The sequence below is a fragment of the Coregonus clupeaformis genome, chromosome 15 (genome assembly GCF_020615455.1).
Source record: "Coregonus clupeaformis isolate EN_2021a chromosome 15, ASM2061545v1, whole genome shotgun sequence".
In the NCBI taxonomy this organism is placed as follows: domain Eukaryota; kingdom Metazoa; phylum Chordata; class Actinopteri; order Salmoniformes; family Salmonidae; genus Coregonus; species Coregonus clupeaformis.
The window spans coordinates 14579956-14600330 of record NC_059206.1 but is presented as its reverse complement, the minus strand read 5'-3'; the positions used below and the strand labels follow the sequence as shown (position 1 = coordinate 14600330).

General features: G+C 49.2%; 1 protein-coding gene across 3 annotated transcripts in view; it reads left to right on the top strand.

The window, feature by feature from the left end:
* Nucleotides 1-10164, top strand: part of map3k1 (mitogen-activated protein kinase kinase kinase 1, E3 ubiquitin protein ligase) — a 54289-nt gene extending 44125 nt beyond the window's left edge. For all 3 annotated transcript variants that reach the window (XM_041897423.2, XM_041897421.2, XM_041897424.2), the window contains exons 11-20: nt 1328-1449; nt 2058-2149; nt 2392-2584; nt 3134-4547; nt 5219-5371; nt 6128-6290; nt 7721-7852; nt 8306-8448; nt 9451-9582; nt 9942-10164. In XM_041897423.2, coding sequence (XP_041753357.2) covers nt 1328-1449; nt 2058-2149; nt 2392-2584; nt 3134-4547; nt 5219-5371; nt 6128-6290; nt 7721-7852; nt 8306-8448; nt 9451-9582; nt 9942-10091 — 2694 coding nt within the window. In that variant the 3' untranslated portion in view covers nt 10092-10164. The remainder of the gene's footprint in view (nt 1-1327; nt 1450-2057; nt 2150-2391; nt 2585-3133; nt 4548-5218; nt 5372-6127; nt 6291-7720; nt 7853-8305; nt 8449-9450; nt 9583-9941) is intronic.
* Nucleotides 10165-20375: the final 10211 nt, after the last annotated feature.

Sequence of the window (20375 nt, the reverse complement as noted above, 5' to 3'; positions counted from 1 at the left end):
TCCTAAAGCCCACCTCAACAACAAGCTAGCCTGGCTAGTCCTAAAGCCCACCTCAACAACAAGCTAGCCTGGCTAGTCCTAAAGCCCACCTCAACAACAAGCTAGCCTGGCTAGTCCTAAAGCCCACCTCAACAACAAGCTAGTCTAAAGTCCACTTTAAATCCAGCAAGTCTCACCAAAGTCAAACCAGCAGGGATTCTCCAGGGACAGACTGAGCGTCTCTCTTTTTCACTCCTCCTAGCCTAATTTCTTCTACTTCGTCTCTTTGGAGAACAATATTTCTTAGTGGCTGTTTTAAAAAATGCAGACCCTCTGGGGAGCTCGACATTTCCCCCGCGGCACTTTGCTTCAGCAGAGCTGCGGTTATGGAAAACAAAAAGGTTTCTGTCCTCTCTGGGGGCTTTCCAGCGTGTTTAGCAGCAGACAGACTTTTGGCGTCTGCTGTATTCTTCTATCAAGACAAAGCAGGAGATGGTGGTGATGGCGGGAGTGGACTAAAAATACCATGGGCACCACCAGAGTTGGAAGAGTGGGCCAGATTGACTTAAATCGCTGTTGTGAAAAAGGCTCTACTTTGTTTGAGGCTGCCTTGGAAAGTGTGCTCGGATCGCGGGCAAAGTCGTTAGCTACGTGCCTGGGACCTTGAAACGAGTGAAAGTGCCAGTTTCAATAACTCTGATGTTTTTGGGGCTCCTCTTTTCTTAACTTTTCATAGCATGTGACATGGCTTCCCCATTGGAAGTTGTTTGTTTTGCCGAAACATTTGTTTATTGATACGATCTGTCTCCTAAGAGTAGAATAGACTGTGGAGTATGTAGTAATGTAGAGGGAGAGTGTGTGTGTGTGTGTGTGTGTGTGTATGTAGTGCTGTGTTTGTGAGTGAGTGGGATGAGGTGGTTGGAGGAAGGAGTAGCCTTGTCTGCCTGGTAGAGGGAGGGAGTGAGAGAGCGAGGGAGAGAACTCTGAGTCTATCCGTCTCTGGGCAGCGTTCCAATGCAACACTCTATCAGTCACCACTCCCCACACCCCTTCTCTCTCTCTCTGGGAGTAAGGGTCAGGCTGCACTGCCTGTAACCCAGCACCTCTACCCCTCTCCTGGGGGGGAGCACCACCAAGTCTCCTCCACCTTCAGCCGAGGCCAAAGAGGCCTCTCTAATGGCCTTGTGGTCAGACCCAGGTGGCCATATTCTCACAGGAATAGACGGGGTCGTAACTCAACTGGGTCAAACGTGCGATTTCCCCAACCGCCTGACCAGTGTTACATTAGGGTTCCAAAAGGTCTTGTGTTCCTTGTTTTCTTTACGCAACTTGCCGTCCCTTGTTATAGAAAACCTTGCGGGCCATGCTGGTGTACACGCCCTGCCACTCCGTGTCTGAACGCTCGCGCCTGCAGCAGCTGCTCCGGCCCGTGGTGGAGACCATCCTGGTCAAATGTGCCGACGCCAACAGGTAAACTCAGTCTCAAACTACAGAGTGGGATAGATATGGGAGCCTGTCAGTGGCTGACTGCAACTGCTTGTAGCTAGTGCCCTCAGGTGGAGAACACAAAACATGACATGCACTTGTTAGGTTTCGCCCAGTATGATCAGTGGTGAGTTCTATCAGGGATATTCAAATCTGAGCCTGGAGGTCCGGAGTACTGCTGGTTTGCTGTTCTACCTGATAAGTAATTGCACCCACCTGGTGTCTCAGGTCCAAATCAGTCCTTGATTAGAGGGGAACAATGTAAATCAGCAGTGGAACTGGCTTCGAGGTCCAGATATGAATTTCCCTGATATACTGTATATCTCTAAGAACTGACTCAAATATGGGCACCTTTACTGTTAGTCAACAGATTACATGACTCCTGTCTCATTTTAGTAGGTTTACATTGCACACTGGTTAACCCAGAACTAAAATGTTGCTTAATTTGGTCAGATATCTTTACGTAGTCTGTCCACGAGATCACACACTGTATAAAAGTATGACAGTATGAATGACTGCCATTAGCAGTCTAGCATGGACATGAATTCATTCTGAGTGTCGTTTTTCTTTTGTCGTTTCTGTGTGGTGTCCAGTCGTACCAGCCAGCTGTCGGTGTCCACACTGCTGGAGCTGTGTAAAGGCCAGCTTGGAGAGCTGGCCGTAGGCAGAGAGATCCTCAAAGCAGGTAAGAACTACAAATCCCATGCAGCCCCTCTGGGGTTTCAGCTGAAATGTAGTCCTCTCCCCATGTCACATACACTCACCAGAATTGATGTATGCGACTTTGACTGATGTCTTAACAGTGTTTTTTTCCCTTCTCAACAACAGTAAATGTGCCACTCCATTTCCATCTGACCATTAATGCCTAGGTTCTCGACATCCATCTGACTACTCACTGTAAGCGTCTCTCCCTATCATCTCTCTCAGGGTCCATCGGTATTGGCGGGGTGGACTATGTCCTGAACTGCATCCTGGGGCCTCAGACGGAGGCCAATAACTGGCAGGCCCTGCTGGGCCGTCTGTGTCTGATTGACAGGCTCCTGCTGGAGTTCCCCGCTGAGTTCTACCCCCACATCGTCTCTGGAGGGGACTGGCACCTGTCTCAGACCCTGGGGGAGAGGTACGCAATCTTATAGTCTTATAGCGTTGTTCTTTTATAGCCTGATTCACATAGCTGCTGACTCCCTGGGAGAGGTGGAGGAGTGCCAGAGGGATGAGTGTTGTGCCTAGTGATATTTCCTGACTTCGTAGTTTGGATCTTGTAGTCACGTAGCCTTGAGTTGGTGACCTTGTCCTGGTATAGGCTCAATCACCTAGACAAAGTCTGAGTGCGTAGCCTTGGACACATAGCCTTGGCCTGGCCCATTACTCTGAATGCTTGTTAAGTTCATTGTAAGGCTCCTAATGTGCTATTATGGATTCTTTGGGCATTGCTATTAATAAACACTACAAACTTTATTAGAAATGGTGTCCTGATTTGTAGCTTGTTAATCAGTAGTTTGTTCTGTTTTTAATGTTGATGACATTTTGGTCTGGATAACACTTCCTTGAATCATATATTTCTATCTCACACAGTTCTTTTATTGCAAAACATGGTGTACTATAGGGAACAGGGAGTCATTTGAGAGCCGCAGCCTTTTAAGTTGTCCTTCTCTTTCCCTCTCTGCAGGTATCAGAAGCTGCTCCCCCTGCTGAGCTTCTCGCTGCAGTCCATCGACAACTCCCACTCTATGGTGGGCAAGCTGTCTCGTCGCGTGTTCCTGAGTGCCGCGCGCATGGTGGCCCGCGTGCCGCACGTCTTTGTCAAGCTCCTGGACATGCTGAGCGTCACCAGCTCCACACACTACGCCCGCATGCGCCGCCGCCTGCTCGCCATCGCCGAGGAGATGGACATCCTGGACGCCATCAACCTGGGCCTGGAGAGCATGGAGCACAGCGCCAGCGAGGCGCACCAACGGGCCAGCGCCGCCTTCCTGGAGCCCTCCGCACCTCAGAACTCACCCAATGTGACCGAGAGCAACACCCCGACGCATACGGTCCAGATGACCAGCGGGAAGGTAGGGAGAGGTTGCTCCAGTAATGTGGGATTGAGTCCTGAGGATATAAGTGAGAGGTTAGCGGCCATCTCCACTAGCGCTGGGCGTCCCAATATGGCCGCTTCCGCATGTGGCGGGGCCCCGGCCGAGCACCCAAAGCCCCCCGTTCAGGCGCGTAACCGCCCCCTCAGCCAGTGCCTGAACTCCCCGTCTTCCAGCCTAGCCCCCAGCCTCCCCTCACCCTCTGCCTCCCACCCTCCCCCCTCCTTCCCGGGCCCTGACAGCAGTCCCAAACCCCGGCCCCAGAGCTTCGTCCCCAGCAAGCTAGCGTCAACCGCCCCCTCCTCTGCTTCCTCCTGCTCTCCAGGCGCCCAGCGCAGGTTCCCCCAGCAGAAGCCCTTCAGCAACAAGGACCCAGAGAAGCAGCTCCCCTCCCCCTGTTTCACCCAGGCCCGACCCCTCCCCTCCAGTCAGATCCACAGACCAAAGCCCTCCCGACCCACCCCCTCCGAGGGGGCCAAGGCCGTCTGCACCTCGCCCACCCCAAGAGCCTCCAAGACTGGCATGAAGCTGGACCTCCAGGGGGAATCGACCAGCCTCTCCACCAGCGCCTCCGGAGGTGAAGTCCCCTCCAAAGGGGGCCACATGGGGGGAGCCACCACCCTCATCAGCAGCGAGGACAGCTGCTTCACCCCTGTGGAAGAGAAGTTCCGCGGACTGGACGCCTCTGCTGAGCTCAACTCCTCCATGGAAGACCTCCTGGAAGCCTCTATGCCGGCATCTGGCGACACCACCACCGTCACCTTCCAGTCGGAGGTGGCCGTGCTGTCGCCGGAGCGGGCTGGGGACGAGCCGGGAGGAGGGGGAGAGGTGAGGATGTACAGTGAGGACGTGACACAGCACCAGAAGTGCAAGGAGAAGATGGAGGCGGAGGAGGAGGCGGCGCTGGCCGTAGTCATGGCCATGTCAGAGTCGCAGGATGCGCTGCCCATCATCCCCCAGCTGCAGGTGGATAAAGACCAGGACGTCATCATCATCCAAGCAGATGTGAGTCAATGTGCACCTTCTGGAACATATGTCCCTACAAGGCTTTAGACTACACCTCAGTGTTCCCTTAACAAAAGGGCAGTTTCCCAGACACAGATTAAGCCTTGTGATTCTCCATTGAGCTTGCTTTATAGGCCAGGACTAGGCTTAATATGTGCCCAGGAAACAGCCCCAGTAACTGGCAGAATAACTAACAGGTAAGTAGAGAACATTGTCACACCCAAGGTCAGAGAATACATGGAAATAATCATTCCATTCATATCAACCCGCCAATGTTGACTGAAGCCCTAAATCTAACCCACAGCATGCATGTGTATAGGCCTAGTGTGTGTGTGTATAACTAACACACACACACACACACACACACACACACACACACACACACTACAGGTACTAGGTACTGTACACATGCATGCTGTGGGAAGCTTACCACTTTGTTGTTGCTCCTAGACATTTCCACTTCACAATAATAGCACGTACAGTTGATCGGGGCCGCTCTAGCAGGGCAGAAATTTGACAAACTGACTTGTTGGAAAGGTGGCATCCTATGACTGTGCCACGTTGAAAGTCACTGAGCTCTTCAGTAAGGCTATTCTACTGCCAATGTTTGTCAGTGGAGATTGCATGGCTGTGTGCTCGATATATGATGTCATCATCCCATGCTTCCCCAGACTCCAGAGACTCTGCCTGGCCATACCAAAGCCAAGCAGCCCTACAGGGAGGGCCAGGAGTGGCTGAAGGGCCAGCAGATCGGCCTGGGGGCCTTCTCCTCCTGCTACCAGGCCCAGGACGTGGGCACCGGCACCCTGATGGCCGTCAAACAGGTGAGAAGAGGAGACAGACTCATGGCAATCACAGATGTCTGCCCTGATTCCCCTATGCTGAATTCCAAACAATTATGACGTCAGAGAAATAGATGGGTATAAGCAGTGTTGTAAAAATGTGTCCTAGCCATCAGAGGGCAAGGAGGAGCTCTTACCTATTCAATTCTATCCGATCTACAGGAGTGTCTAGGGATTAAGGGCTAGGTTTTGTTTCTAGGTGGGGCCTATGGGTCGCTTGTGTCCCCCCAGGAAGTGGCTTGTGTCCCCTGGTGCAGAAACTCTGGGGATTCCATGTCAGAGTTGTGACTTAATTTTTGCTAGTGACATCAAACTGAGATGTTGCCCTTAAAGAGAATGTTCAGCTCTCTCTTCCCCTAATAACCATGGGTGTGTGTACATGTCCTCCCCGCTTATAGAAGAGAATGTTCAGCTCTCTCTTCCCCTAATAACCATGGGTGTGTGTACATGTCCTCCCCGCTTATAGAAGAGAATGTTCAGCTCTCTCTTCCCCTAATAACCATGGGTGTGTGTACATGTCCTCCCCGCTTATAGAAGAGAATGTTCAGCTCTCTCTTCCCCTAATAACCATGGGTGTGTGTACATGTCCTCCCCGCTTATAGAAGAGAATGTTCAGCTCTCTCTTCCCCTAATAACCATGGGTGTGTGTACATGTCCTCCCCGCTTATAGAAGAGAATGTTCAGCTCTCTCTTCCCCTAATAACCATGGGTGTGTGTACATGTCCTCCCCGCTTATAGGTGACCTACGTCAGGAACACGTCGTCGGAGCAAGAGGAGGTGGTGACTGCTCTGAGGGAGGAGATCCGGATGATGGCCCATCTCAACCACCCCAACATCATCCGTATGCTGGGGGCCACCTGCGAGAAGAGCAACTACAACTTGATGGTGGAGTGGATGGCAGGTAAGGACCTCCGATGATAATGACACATCCCACGTTGAAAAAGGCCTTGAAATTGACTTTTTGAAGTTTTTTTTTGTTTCCTGCTTTCCTCATTAGTTCATTTCAAATCAATCCAATTTGATTTAGTTGATCAATATAAACGAAATTTGATACATTTTTGTTTTCTTGCTTTTTCTTCGTGAGGTGATTATTCATTATTTATTTTGTATTTATTCAACTTTTCAGAATTGGGTACATAAGATAGTATTAATTGAACCTTTAATGAGTGATGAATATGGGATGAATATGTATCAACAGCATTAACTTCATGTATGTAAATAAGAAATGTCCTGTCTAACCAGAAGTTGAACTTCATAGTAGATAGAGTACATTTTGACCCCATCCCTACTATAAAGCATTGTCCTTCCTCCTATAGAAATAGAAGTACTGGGTTTACCATTAATAGAATAAAAAGGAATTATATTTCATGGGTTGATCCTCTCTGTTGTGTCCAGGTGGCAGTGTCCCATCTCCTGAACAGTCCTCTCTGTTGTGTCCAGGTGGCAGTGTCCCATCTCCTGAACAGTCCTCTCTGTCGTGTCCAGTTGGCAGTGTCCCATCTCCTGAACAGTCCTCTCTCTGTTGTGTCCAGGTGGCAGTGTCCCATCTCCTGAACAGTCCTCTCTGTCGTGTCCAGTTGGCAGTGTCCCATCTCCTGAACAGTCCTCTCTCTGTTGTGTCCAGGTGGCAGTGTCCCATCTCCTGAACAGTCCTCTCTGTTGTGTCCAGGTGGCAGTGTCCCATCTCCTGAACAGTCCTCTCTCTGTTGTGTCCAGGTGGCAGTGTCCCATCTCCTGAACAGTCCTCTCTGTTGTGTCCAGGTGGCAGTGTCCCATCTCCTGAACAGTCCTCTCTGTTGTGTCCAGGTGGCAGTGTCCCATCTCCTGAACAGTCCTCTCTCTGTTGTGTCCAGGTGGCAGTGTGTCCCATCTCCTGAACAGTCCTCTCTCTGTTGTGTCCAGGTGGCAGTGTGTCCCATCTCCTGAACAGTCCTCTCTGTTGTGTCCAGGTGGCAGTGTGTCCCATCTCCTGAACAGTCCTCTCTCTGTTGTGTCCAGGTGGCAGTGTGTCCCATCTCCTGAACAGTCCTCTCTGTTGTGTCCAGGTGGCAGTGTGTCCCATCTCCTGAACAGTCCTCTCTGTTGTGTCCAGGTGGCAGTGTGTCCCATCTCCTGAACAGTCCTCTCTGTTGTGTCCAGGTGGCAGTGTGTCCCATCTCCTGAACAGTCCTCTCTCTGTTGTGTCCAGGTGGCAGTGTGTCCCATCTCCTGAACAGTCCTCTCTGTTGTGTCCAGGTGGCAGTGTGTCCCATCTCCTGAACAGTCCTCTCTCTGTTGTGTCCAGGTGGCAGTGTGTCCCATCTCCTGAACAGTCCTCTCTGTTGTGTCCAGGTGGCAGTGTGTCCCATCTCCTGAACAAGTATGGGGCCTTCAAGGAGGCTGTGATTATCAACTACACGGAGCAGCTGCTCCGAGGCCTGGCCTACCTCCATGAGAACCAGATCATCCACAGAGACATCAAAGGTGAGGGGGCACACATTCACACACTCCAGCGCACAGGAAATCCCTGCTGCTATTGTGTTGCCTGTCACAGGGCTAAAGATGGAGGATGGGGGATGGTGGGCCCTCAGGTCACACACAGACTCATTCCATGTGTTTCAACTTTTAGCTTTGGGGCGGAACTTTGGAGACTATGAGTGGTAACTAACTGCTACTGCACTAATTATAAGTCTCTCTGCAGAAGAGCGTCTGCTAAATGACTAAAATATAATGTCAAATGTAATGTCATATGTAGTGTTAAAATGATCAACTATAATAAAGGCTTGCGATTTGTACTGGACAGGTCAGGAATAACTCTGGTAACTAGAGGGTAACTACTGGATGACTAGTCAGAACACACCTCACCCTACCTCTCCTGTTATGGCATGCAATAACTCACCTTCTCTCCCCCTCTCTCCCCCCCCCTCTCTCCCCCAGGTGCCAACTTGCTGATTGACAGCACAGGTCAGAGGCTGAGGATAGCTGACTTTGGGGCTGCAGCAAGACTGGCCTCCAAGGGCACCGGAGCAGGGGAGTTCCAGGGCCAACTCCTGGGAACCATTGCCTTCATGGCCCCAGAGGTATGCACGGATGAAAGGGAGAGAGAGTAAATCTGCGTTAGAATTAGCATTCTGTTTCCGGCCTTTATAGTGCACTCCTTTTGACTGGAGCCGTAGTGCATTTCAGACACAGCCTGACACACACACTGCGTACAAGTGATGGCTGGCATAAAGCTTGCGGGCATAAAAACTAGTAAATTCCGCCACTTAAACCACTGCCCTAAGATCAAACCCCCCCCCAATCCTCTGTATCCTCTTTGTGGCTCTGAAAGAGGAAGAAGTAGAGGCCGAAGCATTAGCCTTCTGTGGGGGCTGTTTGTTTTGAAGAGGGCCCTGATCATGCCGTGGGAGGCCTGGGCAGTTGAACTCTCTCCTAATTAAACAAGGTTTTGGGAGCCACAACAATAACAAGACATTAAGGGGCCCTCTCTTTCAAAAGGGATTAAAATGCTCTTTCATTTGGGAGTTACTGAGAAATCTAAATCCACTTTAGTTCAGTTCCGCAGCGAACACGTGACTCTGAATGGCCCGCATAATGGCGGCTGGGTTTCACCGCTGAAAAAAAGCTTTGTCGGAAGCCAACAACATTTTAAATGGCCTTCCCCAAACGTATGAAAGCAAGATTTGGCCTGGGAATTAATTGAAGCCATAGTCATGTGACAAAGAATGTAGAAACAGGGAAACTAAATAGACCCAACAAAACATAATGGCCGCCTATGGGAGGCTCCGTAATACATTTCACTCCTTGGCCGAGTCACATCCTTTGGTTTGACGTTATGTGTCCATCCACCAAAAAGTAATCTGCCACTCCTCAACAACAACACCGAGTCAAGTGCTGTAAAACAATGGCTGGCCATTTCTGTCCTTTTTTATGCTGCTACATGCAAATGATAGACTATGAATGGAGTAGAGTTAAGTGTGTGTGTGTGTGTGTGTGTGCGTGCAGTAAAGGCTTAAATTCAATAAAACGTCTTGCAGTTGTCCATTTATGTTGCTACCTTTTCCGTACGGTTGACTCTGTAGGTGCTGCGCGGACAGCAGTACGGCCGGAGCTGTGACGTGTGGAGTGTGGGCTGTGCCATCATCGAGATGTCGTGTGCCAAGCCCCCCTGGAACGCTGAGAAACACTCCAACCACCTCGCTCTCATATTCAAGGTACCGTCAATACAAGTACAGCCTCAAAGTTAGGAATTTAAGGAAACCATGTCCATTCAGTTAGATATGTGATCAATGCGTCTTCACGACCAGAAATATCCTATACTTAGAAATTGTTATTGTTGCTCTTTAGCGTTATCATTTAAATGTGACCCACTAAAAACCGCAGTCATTGTTTTACACCACTAAATGGAGCTGGCACAACGTTACTGTATAAGGTTTGATGTACACACGTATAGCTGTAAAATACATATACCTGAAAAAGCACCCTATTGGCCTTCCTGTTTCATCCAAAGACCTTGTGGTTGATTGGGTTTCTACAGTAGCATGACCTCACCCTCCCCTCCTCCCTCCCCCAGATTGCGAGTGCCACCACGGCGCCCTCCATCCCTCCACAACTGACCCCGGGCCTGAGGGACGTCACCCTGCGCTGCCTGGAGCTGCAGCCTGCCGACCGGCCCCCCTCCAGGGAACTCCTCAAGCACCCTGTCTTCCGCCTCAACTGGTAGTCCCCTACCCTCCTCCCCAGTCCCCTACAACCTCCCCCAGTCCCCTACCCTCCTCCCCCAGTCCCCTACCCTCCTCCCCCAGTCCCCTACCCTCCTCCCCAGTCCCCTACAACCTCCCCCCAGTCCCCTACCCTCCTCCCCCAGTCCCCTACCCTCCTCCCCCAGTCCCCAACCCTCCTCCCCCAGTCCCCTACCCTCCTCCCCCAGTCCCCTACCCTCCTCCCCCAGTCCCCAACCCTCCTCCCCCAGTCCCCTACCCTCCTCCCCAGTCCCTACCCTCCTCCCCCAGTCCCCTACCCTCCTCCCCCAGTCCCCTACCCTCCTCCCCCAGTCCCCTACCCTCCTCCCCCAGTCCCCTACTCCTCCTCCCCAGTCCCCAACCCTCCTCCACCAGTCCCCTACCCTCCTCCCCCAGTCCCCTACCCTCCTCCCCCAGTCCCCTACCCTCCTCCCCCAGTCCCCTACCCTCCTCCCCCAGTCCCCTACCCTCCTCCACCAGTCCCCTACCCTCCTCCCCCCAGTCCCCTACCCTCCTCCCCCAGTCCCCTACCCTCCTCCCCCAGTCCCCTACCCTCCTCCCCCAGTCCCCTACCCTCCTCCCCCAGTCCCCTCCCTCCTCCCCCAGTCCCCTACCCTCCTCCCCCAGTCCCCAACACCCTCCCCCAGTCCCCTACCCTCCTCCCCCAGTCCCCTACCCTCCTCCCCAGTCCCCTACCCTCCTCCCCCAGTCCCCTACCCTCCTCCCCCAGTCCCCTACCCTCCTCCCCAGTCCCCTACCCTCCTCCCCCAGTCCCCCACCCTCCTCCCCCAGTCCCCTCCCCCTCCTCCCCCAGTCCCCTCCCCTCCTCCCCCAGTCCCCTACCCTCCTCCCCCAGTCCCCTACCCTCCTCCCCCAGTCCCCTACCCTCCTCCCCCAGTCCCCAACCCTCCTCCACCAGTCCCCTACCCTCCTCCCCCAGTCCCCTACCCTCCTCCCCCAGTCCCCAACCCTCCTCCACCAGTCCCCTACCCTCCTCCCCCAGTCCCCTACCCTCCTCCCCCAGTCCCCTACCCTCCTCCCCCAGTCCCCTACCCTCCTCCCCCAGTCCCCTACCCTCCTCCCCCAGTCCCCAACCCTCCTCCACCAGTCCCCTACCCTCCTCCCCCAGTCCCCTACCCTCCTCCCCCAGTCCCCTACCCTCCTCCCCCAGTCCCCTACCCTCCTCCCCCAGTCCCCAACCCTCCTCCACCAGTCCCCTACCCTCCTCCACCAGTCCCCTACCCTCCTCCCCAGTCCCCTACCCCCCCCCCCCAGTCCCCTACCCTCCTCCCCAGTCCCCTACCCTCCTCCCCCAGTCCCCTACCCTCCTCCCCAGTCCCCTACCCTCCTCCCCCAGTCCCCTACAACCTCCCCCAGTCCCCTACCCTCCTCCACCAGTCCCCTCCTCCTCCCCCCAGTCCCCTCCCTCCTCCCCCAGTACCCAACATCCTCCCCCAGTCCCCTACCCTCCTCCCCCAGTCCCCTACCCTCCTCCCCCAGTCCCCTACCCTCCTCCCCCAGTCCCCTACCCTCCTCCCCCAGTCCCCTACCCTCCTCCCCCAGTCCCCTACCCTCCTCCACCAGTCCCCTCCCTCCTCCACCAGTCCTAGTCCCTACCCTCCTCCCCCAGTCCCCTACCCTCCTCCCCCAGTCCCCTACCCTCCTCCCCCAGTCCCCTACCCTCCTCCCCCAGTCCCCTCCCCTCCTCCCCCAGTCCCCAACACCCTCCCCCAGTCCCCTACCCTCCCTATCCCATAGTGTCTACTACTGAAGGCCCAGCCAGCCAGCCTGCTTTTCTCTCCTTCTCCCACCGCTGCCAATCAGACCAGCCTCCCTAACACCAGACACCCCTCCATCCACCCCAGACCAGCCTCCCTAACCCCAGACCGCCCTCCATCCACCCCAGACTGCCCCCAGGCATGAGTGGAGGGCCTGGGATGGATGGGATACCTGGGTAATACCCTCCCGTTCCACTACTATGGCCTCAAACTGCTGTACCTTAGCACAAAATGCAAAAAGCGAGTCGCAAATGTTCTACTACAAAAACGGTGCTTACTTAGTTAAGAGTGCCATGTCGGTATACTGTAGTCTGTATTGCTCTGTTTTATCAAGCCTCTGTTCTGGTAAAGAAATGGTTCCTTCAGCACTTTGGTAGCCATTTTGCAATGGTTTCGAGAAGTTCTTCTTTCCATTTTAACCCCCGTGAGTCAACAAATAAGTCCTTAGAACTGCAAACTGGGGACGACGGAGTAAAATATGTTTTTTATCACTGTTATGTTGTAACGTCTGGTCATAAGTTTCAGACTCGGTTTTTGTTTTTAGAGTATCCTATGTGTAGAAGAAAGGCGTAATGAAGCAGTTTAATCGGTTGATTTTGTGCATAACTGCATTTCTACAAAGATGCCTTTAAGATGTGCATTTTACTGTTGGGCCATAAAGCTTAGTCGAATAATCATGAAGATTACTTAAGTATTTCAGGGAGCGGTGATATATCTAACAGAAACTTTGCTAGTTTGGCTAGCATAACGCTGAATGTGAACGCTTATGATGCCGGTATTGTCTCATGTTCTTTGGAAAGATCCCATGTATGAAGTTATGATTTATATACATACATACATACACACACACACACACACACACATATATGTATACACACGTACATGTATACACATATATGTGTGTATGTATATATATATGTATGTATGTATGTTTCTTAGCTTTTTTGGGGTGTTGTTGTATATTCAAAGCTATCCTTAAGAGATTGAGACGTTTGTTGGGTATGGACGTAAGGTTTCGGAACAACGTTTTGATGTCGTGCCACGCTGTTAAAATGAAAACACCCCGTTGGTCTCTTAACTCTCGCTGTTACGATTGAGCCATGTGCATCGCACATATTTTTGTCTTTTTTAATCATTTTATGATTTTTCAATGCTGTGTCCATACATTCAAACCGCTATATTCAATATTGATCTACCATTCTTCTGGTGCTGTTCCTATGTAGAATGTCACACTACAATTCAACTATTTTTTAAAATCTTGGCTCTATTTAAAAAAAACTGTGTTATAAAATCCATGTACATCTGAGGTTTTCTATGACTCTTCTATTTTCCATTGTGGATACTCCTATATAATGAATATAATGTTTATTTTTATTTTTGGTGGAGGGATATTTCTGAACTCAAGGCAGACTTTTCTGCTTGCAAATGTTTTTACCATCTCTTTTTGATTAGAATTCTCAAACATGTTCCTAAATGGTGTTACTTTATGAGCTATAGCTATCCAAGTGTTGTTGTTCTGGTTGTAATCAGTTAAGAAAGTAAAAGGATGGTCATTAATATGTAGAATGTTTCCAAATTCAACCTTTTTTTTTAGAATGGGGAATATGCATTTAATTGCTACTTTAATTTGGAATCCCTTAATGGCAAGGGTTTGAGACAATTTCAAAAATAATTTTTTAAGCAGAAAATGTAATCTATTTAATACAAATCCTATTCTTTATATGGAGTACAAGCTGATCCAGCTTGAGGAGTTAAATGTAAATACATGTGAAGTTTGGTAGCTAAAATGATTGTACTTGACTGTATTTTTATACCACACTCTTTTCCATAATTATTTTATTTTTGTTCCTGCTTCGGGTAATTTTTCTTATGTCTTTTTTAAAAGCTTTAAAGTTATGCACTCTTGTCTTTTTTTAAAATATATACTGGAAGAAAAATCTGTTTCTGTCAAATTCATAAAAGCTAATCAGTATTACTTCAATTTGTCATGTCGATAATTCTTACCAATCTCTCTTAATGGCTTCTGAATCCTCATCCACGTGTGTCTCAGCCAGCTTGCTGGTCTTTATCTATTTTGTCTTATTTTATGCCGATGTGATGTAATCTTATGTGCTTTTTTTGGATCTAAGCTGGACTGAAGTTTTTGTGTGAAATTGTTTCCTGTTTCCTGTGTCACTTGGTGGTACTTTTTTTTATTTGTAAAGAACGTCTATTGCTGTTTTATTCCAGTCTCCACTACCTCAGGTGTCCTATAGAGTCTCTTCTACCAAAGTTCACTTTCTCAATATATATATATATCAATATATCAATATATATTCTTTTTTTTTGGACTATTCTTTTTTTTCTTCAAAGATTTCCAGGGCTTAAGGGCTAACTTATATTAGCACCTTTACTGTGCAAATAAACTCATGAAATCTCTGGGTTAATAAAAATAAAAATTGGCTTAAGCTGTATCCTGTAAGTTAAAATGTATCAAGATATTTTAATTATTACAATTTTTTACCCCATTCAAAGCATTTTATAGCATAAATTGGAACTTATTTTGGTGTTTGTCTTTATAGTAAATAAACAAAAATTGGGAAAAAGGTTTCTTGTTCCTCCTATCATTTTGTCAATTCTTTGTCAAAGCCTCAGAACAGCATAAATACTGTGTTCAATGTATCAATGGGCACACAGACGAGTATCCTATGAGAGAGCATCCTCTACTTCAGAATGACGGTCCTATTCAGTCCAACCTATGTGTTCCCTGTTTAAAAAAAAAAAAACTTTTCTTTGTGCATTACAAAACTCTTGGGTGAAGGCCTATCGAAACCAAAAGCCTGATTGGTGGAGTGCTGCAGAGATGGTTTTCCTTCTGGAAGGTTCTCCCATCTCCACAGAGGAACACTGGAGCTCTGCCAGTGTGACCATCGGGTTCTTGGTCACCTCCCTGACCAAGGCCCTTCTCCCCCGATTGCTCAGTTTGGCCGGGCGGCCAGCTCTAGGAAGAGTCTTGGTGGTTCTAAACTTCTTCCATTTAAGAATGATGGAGGCCACTGTGTTCTTGGGGACCTTCAATGCTGCATAAATGTTTTGGTACCCTTCCCCAGATCTGTGCCTCGACACAATCCTGTCTCGGAGCTCTACGGACAATTCCTTTGACCTCACGGCTTGGTTTTTGCTCTGACATGCACTGTCAACTGTGGGACCTTATCTAGACAGGTGTGTGCCTTTCCAAATCATGTCCAATCAATTGAATTTACCACAGGTGGACTCCAATCAAATTGTAGAAACATCTCAAGGATGATCAATGGAAACAGCATGCACCTGAGCTCAATTTCGAGTCTCATAGCAAAGGGTCTGAATACTTATGTAAATAAGGTATTTTTTTTATGTACCCTGGTATTCCGTCTAAATATTTCGCTCACATTGGCCACGGAGAGCGAGATCGCACAGTCGTGGAAAAACAAGGGCTTTCACGCAAGGCACAGTGTTATATTCTTCAAAGCGAGCATAAAAGCCATATATTTAGCTCCTTCCGGAGATCTGCATTGCTTGGCAACTCAAGACTGGGTTTCCCCTTTGTAATCCGTTATTGTCTGTAAGCCCTGCCACATACGACGAGCGTCGGAATCGGTGTAATAGGATTCCTTCTATATTGTCCTTTTGCATGTTTGATGTCTTGTCGGAGGTTGTAGCGGGATTTCTTGTATGCATCCATATCCGTGTCCCGTTCCTTGTAAGCGGTAGCTCAAGCCTTTTGCCTAGCACGGATATTGCCTGTAATCCATGGTTTTTGGTTTGGATACGTTTGTATAGTCGACATCATCTATGCACTTGTTAATGAAGCCTGTGACTGTTGTGGTAAACTCCTCAATGCCATCTGATGAATCCCGGAACATATCCCAGTCTGTACTAGCAAAACAGTCTTGTAGCCTCGCGTCTGCTTCATCCGACCACTTCCGTATTGAGCGCATCACTGGTATTTCCTGTTGGTGCTTTTGTTTGTAAATAGGAAGCAGGAGAATGGAGTCGTGGTCAGATTTAGTGAAGGGAGGGCCTCGTATGCCTTTTTCTGTTGGTAGAAAAAAAGTGGCGCAGGAGACGTGATGGTAGAAGTGAAGTAGGACGGTTTTAAGTCTCCGCGTGATTCTGCGTGAGCAGTTTCTTGTTTGTTTATGGCCCTATCCAGTTTGTTGAGTACCAGATTGGTGTTGCCTTGTGTAGACATTTGTGATCATTACAGATGAGAACTCTTGGTAGATAAAAGGGTCTGCAGCTTACCATGAGGTATTCTATATAAGGTGAGCAAAAGCTAGAGAATTCCTTCACACTGGAAGCAGCTGTTATTTATGAAAAAATAAACCTCCTTTAGACTTGCCAGATGCCCCTGTCCGGTCGTGCTGCTGTGAACAGGGTGTTTTAAATCTTACAATATAATGACAGTGGTTTCCTATTAATCATTTGCTTACTTTAGCAATGTCATCGTAGTGTAGACAAAATCATCATTAGCCCCTGTTTAGAATGAATGGACACCACTTCTAAATTGGGGTGTCAGTCCCCAAGAGAATGTTCATGACATTGGAGTCAAGATTGCTCATCTTAAAAAATAAAACCCAAAACAGTGGCACAGACAGGTGCAAACCATGGCTGGAATAAAAAAAGCCCCCTCTGAAAATCTATATTCCTGGCTATGATCAAAACAACAAAGTTGGAATAGCAAATAAAATTAACAACCGGTTTTCTCAGCCAATCACTAACCCCCCTGGACACAACAACCCTCCCAGCCTTCCTACCTTGTGCACAGCCTCTCCCGGAAATCAAACGCTGGGAGGTGTATGACAAGCTGTGTGTGATCATAACCAACAAAGCCCCCGGCCCGACGGTGTGTCACAGCGGATCCTACGAGAATCTGCCTGTGAGTTGAGTCAACCCATCTGTGACGTCGTCAATACTTCATTCCAGCAAGGTGAATTCACCTCCCAGTGGATAGAAGCCACCCGACCGGCTACAGCCAATATCCCTGACACCACAACATAGACCCCAGACAGTTTGGAAGCAGACCAGAAAGATAATCTACCCATTGTTAGCCTCCTGGACTGTTTGTACAAGCAATCAGACATCCCATCCACCATAACCACCCTCATCACCACTGACTTCTCCAAGGTCTTAACAAAATCGAACACACCATCGCCATTGAACGCCTTATCCAACTGGGTGTCAGACCTGCCCTCACAGCATGGCTCTGCAGTTTTGTGAACGGCCGCAAACAACAGGTACGCTACCAAGACAGCCTCTCAGAATGGTGGGAGGTGTGGCTCAAGGAACTCTTCTCTGCCCTCTCATCTTCCTTGCAGTCATAGACAGTGCAGCCAGGGATGTCGACAATAGGTGGAAATATGTTGACAATCTAAATCTTGTCCACACGTGTACAACAGGAAACATCAGCACACCACACAAGTCCATTAACAACTTCGACACTTGGGTTCATGCAAGCGGAATGTCACTGAACCCTGCAAGGTCCTATTAGTGACCTTCACAAGAAATCCACCTGTCCCATGCCCTCTCTGGATCGAGGGCCAGGATCTCAAAGTGTGTGAAGATTTTAGGGGTAATGGTACAGAAGGACAAAGAGCAACAGAAAAACGTTTTCTCCTTCGCTGCCTTTAAAGGTTCCATGTTGCACAGGAAGACCTGGCGAGCATTTACACCGGCTACATACCCCCCACCCTGGAGTATGCCGCTCCTGCTTGGCACAGCTCACTAACCCAGGGCCAGTCTGATGACCTGGAGCGTATTCAGAAGAGAGCATGCCTCACCATCCTAGGAGGATACTCCAGTTATACTCAGGCCCTTCAGACCCTGTCCCTAGGGCACCCCAGTTATACTGAGGCCCTTTAAACCCTGTCCCTAGGGCACCCCAGTTATACTGAGGCCCTTTAAACCCTGTCCCTAGGGCACCCCAGTTATACTGAGGCCCTTCAGACCCTGTCCCTAGGGCACCCCAGTTATACTGAGGCCCTTTAAACCCTGTCCCTAGGGCACCCCAGTTATACTGAGGCCCTTCAGACCCTGTCCCTAGGGCACCCCAGTTATACTGAGGCCCTTTAAACCCTGTCCCTAGGGCACCCCAGTTATACTGAAGCCCTTTAAACCCTGTCCCTAGGGCACCCCAGTTATACTGAGGCCCTTTAAACCCTGTCCCTAGGGCACCCCAGTTATACTGAGGCCCTTTAAACCCTGTCCCTAGGGCACCCCAGTTATACTGAGGCCCTTTAAACCCTGTCCCTAGGGCACCCCAGTTATACTGAGGCCCTTTAAACCCTGTCCCTAGGGCACCCCAGTTATACTGAGGCCCTTTAGACCCTGTCCCTAGGGCACCCCAGTTATACTGAGGCCCTTTAAACCCTGTCCCTAGGGCACCCCAGTTATACTGAGGCCCTTTAAACCCTGTCCCTAGGGGCACCCCAGTTATACTGAGGCCCTTTAAACCCTGTCCCTAGGGCACCCCAGTTATACTGAGGCCCTTTAAACCCTGTCCCTAGGGCACCCCAGTTATACTGAGGCCCTTTAAACCCTGTCCCTAGGGCACCCCAGTTATACTGAGGCCCTTTAAACCCTGTCCCTAGGGCACCCCAGTTATACTGAGGCCCTTTAAACCCTGTCCCTAGGGCACCCCAGTTATACTGAAGCCCTTTAAACCCTGTCCCTAGGGCACCCCAGTTATACTGAGGCCCTTTAAACCCTGTCCCTAGGGCACCCCAGTTATACTGAGGCCCTTTAAACCCTGTCCCTAGGGCACCCCAGTTATACTGAGGCCCTTTAAACCCTGTCCCTAGGGCACCCCAGTTATACTGAGGCCCTTTAGACCCTGTCCCTAGGGCACCCCAGTTATACTGAGGCCCTTCAGACCCTGTCCCTAGGGCACCCCAGTTATACTGAGGCCCTTCAGACCCTGTCCCTAGGGCACCCCAGTTATACTGAGGCCCTTCAGACCCTGTCCCTAGGGCACCCCAGTTATACTGAGGCCCTTTAAACCCTGTCCCTAGGGCACCCCAGTTATACTGAGGCCCTTCAGACCCTGTCCCTAGGGCACCCCAGTTATACTGAGGCCCTTTAGACCCTGTCCCTAGGGCACCCCAGTTATACTGAGGCCCTTTAAACCCTGTCCCTAGGGCACCCCAGTTATACTGAGGCCCTTCAGACCCTGTCCCTAGGGCACCCCAGTTATACTGAGGCCCTTCAGACCCTGTCCCTAGGGCACCCCAGTTATACTGAGGCCCTTTAAACCCTGTCCCTACCCCGGCTTCATGGAAGACGGACACAACTCTGTACTGACTGTTGTCAGCCTCCTAAAATCTCAATTCAGAGACTGGCAACCCCTTGACCGAATCACAGTGACAGGCAAGAACTCACGCAGGACATTATTGATTACATTTTTTTTACTCTTTTTATTTTGTTTTTATCCATGAATATGTTGTATGCTCATGGATTTCAATGTGTATTGACTACTATATGATATGAGTGTAATAAATAAAACTAAAAAACTTGAAATATTATCTCAGGAGCACAGAATGAAAGAATGCCATGTCCCATGTGGCTCAGTTGGTACAGTATGGTGCTTGCAACGCCTGGATTGTGGGTTCGATTCCCACGGGGACCAGTACAAAAAAAGTATGAAAATGTATGCATTCACTACTGTAAGTCGCTCTGGATAAGAGCGTACGCTAAATTACATTCAAAATGTGGAATCCCCGGAACCTCCTAATTTGTTATGACATAAGTAATAATCTATCAAAATTAAATGATTTATTACATCAGTCATTTGATGTAATAAAGTAACTATCACATTTAATAAATGCCGTAAAGAGGTCAATGGAACTTGACAAAAACAATGGAAATGCCATGGAAATGTGTGGGGGAAAGATGTCGTACATTAATACATCAATCATGACATATTTGACAAATATCTACTTTGTTAGATCAGATTTGTTGAGTGTGCGCCAATCCGGCATCCGTCCTCTATCCCCCACAGTCTGCGTTCCATTGACCTCGTGACCGCAGCTATAGGCCTTCATTTTCTTTCAGTAGAAAAATCACTACTCGAGACTTGATTACATTGTTAATTATGTTTATTTCAGACAAACCTAACAATAGACATACAGCAGGTGCGTTTTTTTATAGATTGTTTTGTCCGCTGTGACATCACATCAAGTGTCATGTAATACAAAAAAAGTGTTCCCATTGCTAATCTATTTAAGTATCCCTGGATAGTTCAACGCTTCCATTTGGTCAGCCATTTTTATTCACAACAAACAGGTAATCAACTTGCACTCACCAGATAGCATCTGAGATGTATACATTTACATGGACACAGTCCTGTTACATTAATTCATCCCTAACCCAGAGTAAAAATCTTGCACAATTGTAGAGATGGAATGTCTGTTCACGAGAGATGAATTAATCCCCAGAAGAGAAATGGGATTTGTTACCAGCAAAGAAAACAAC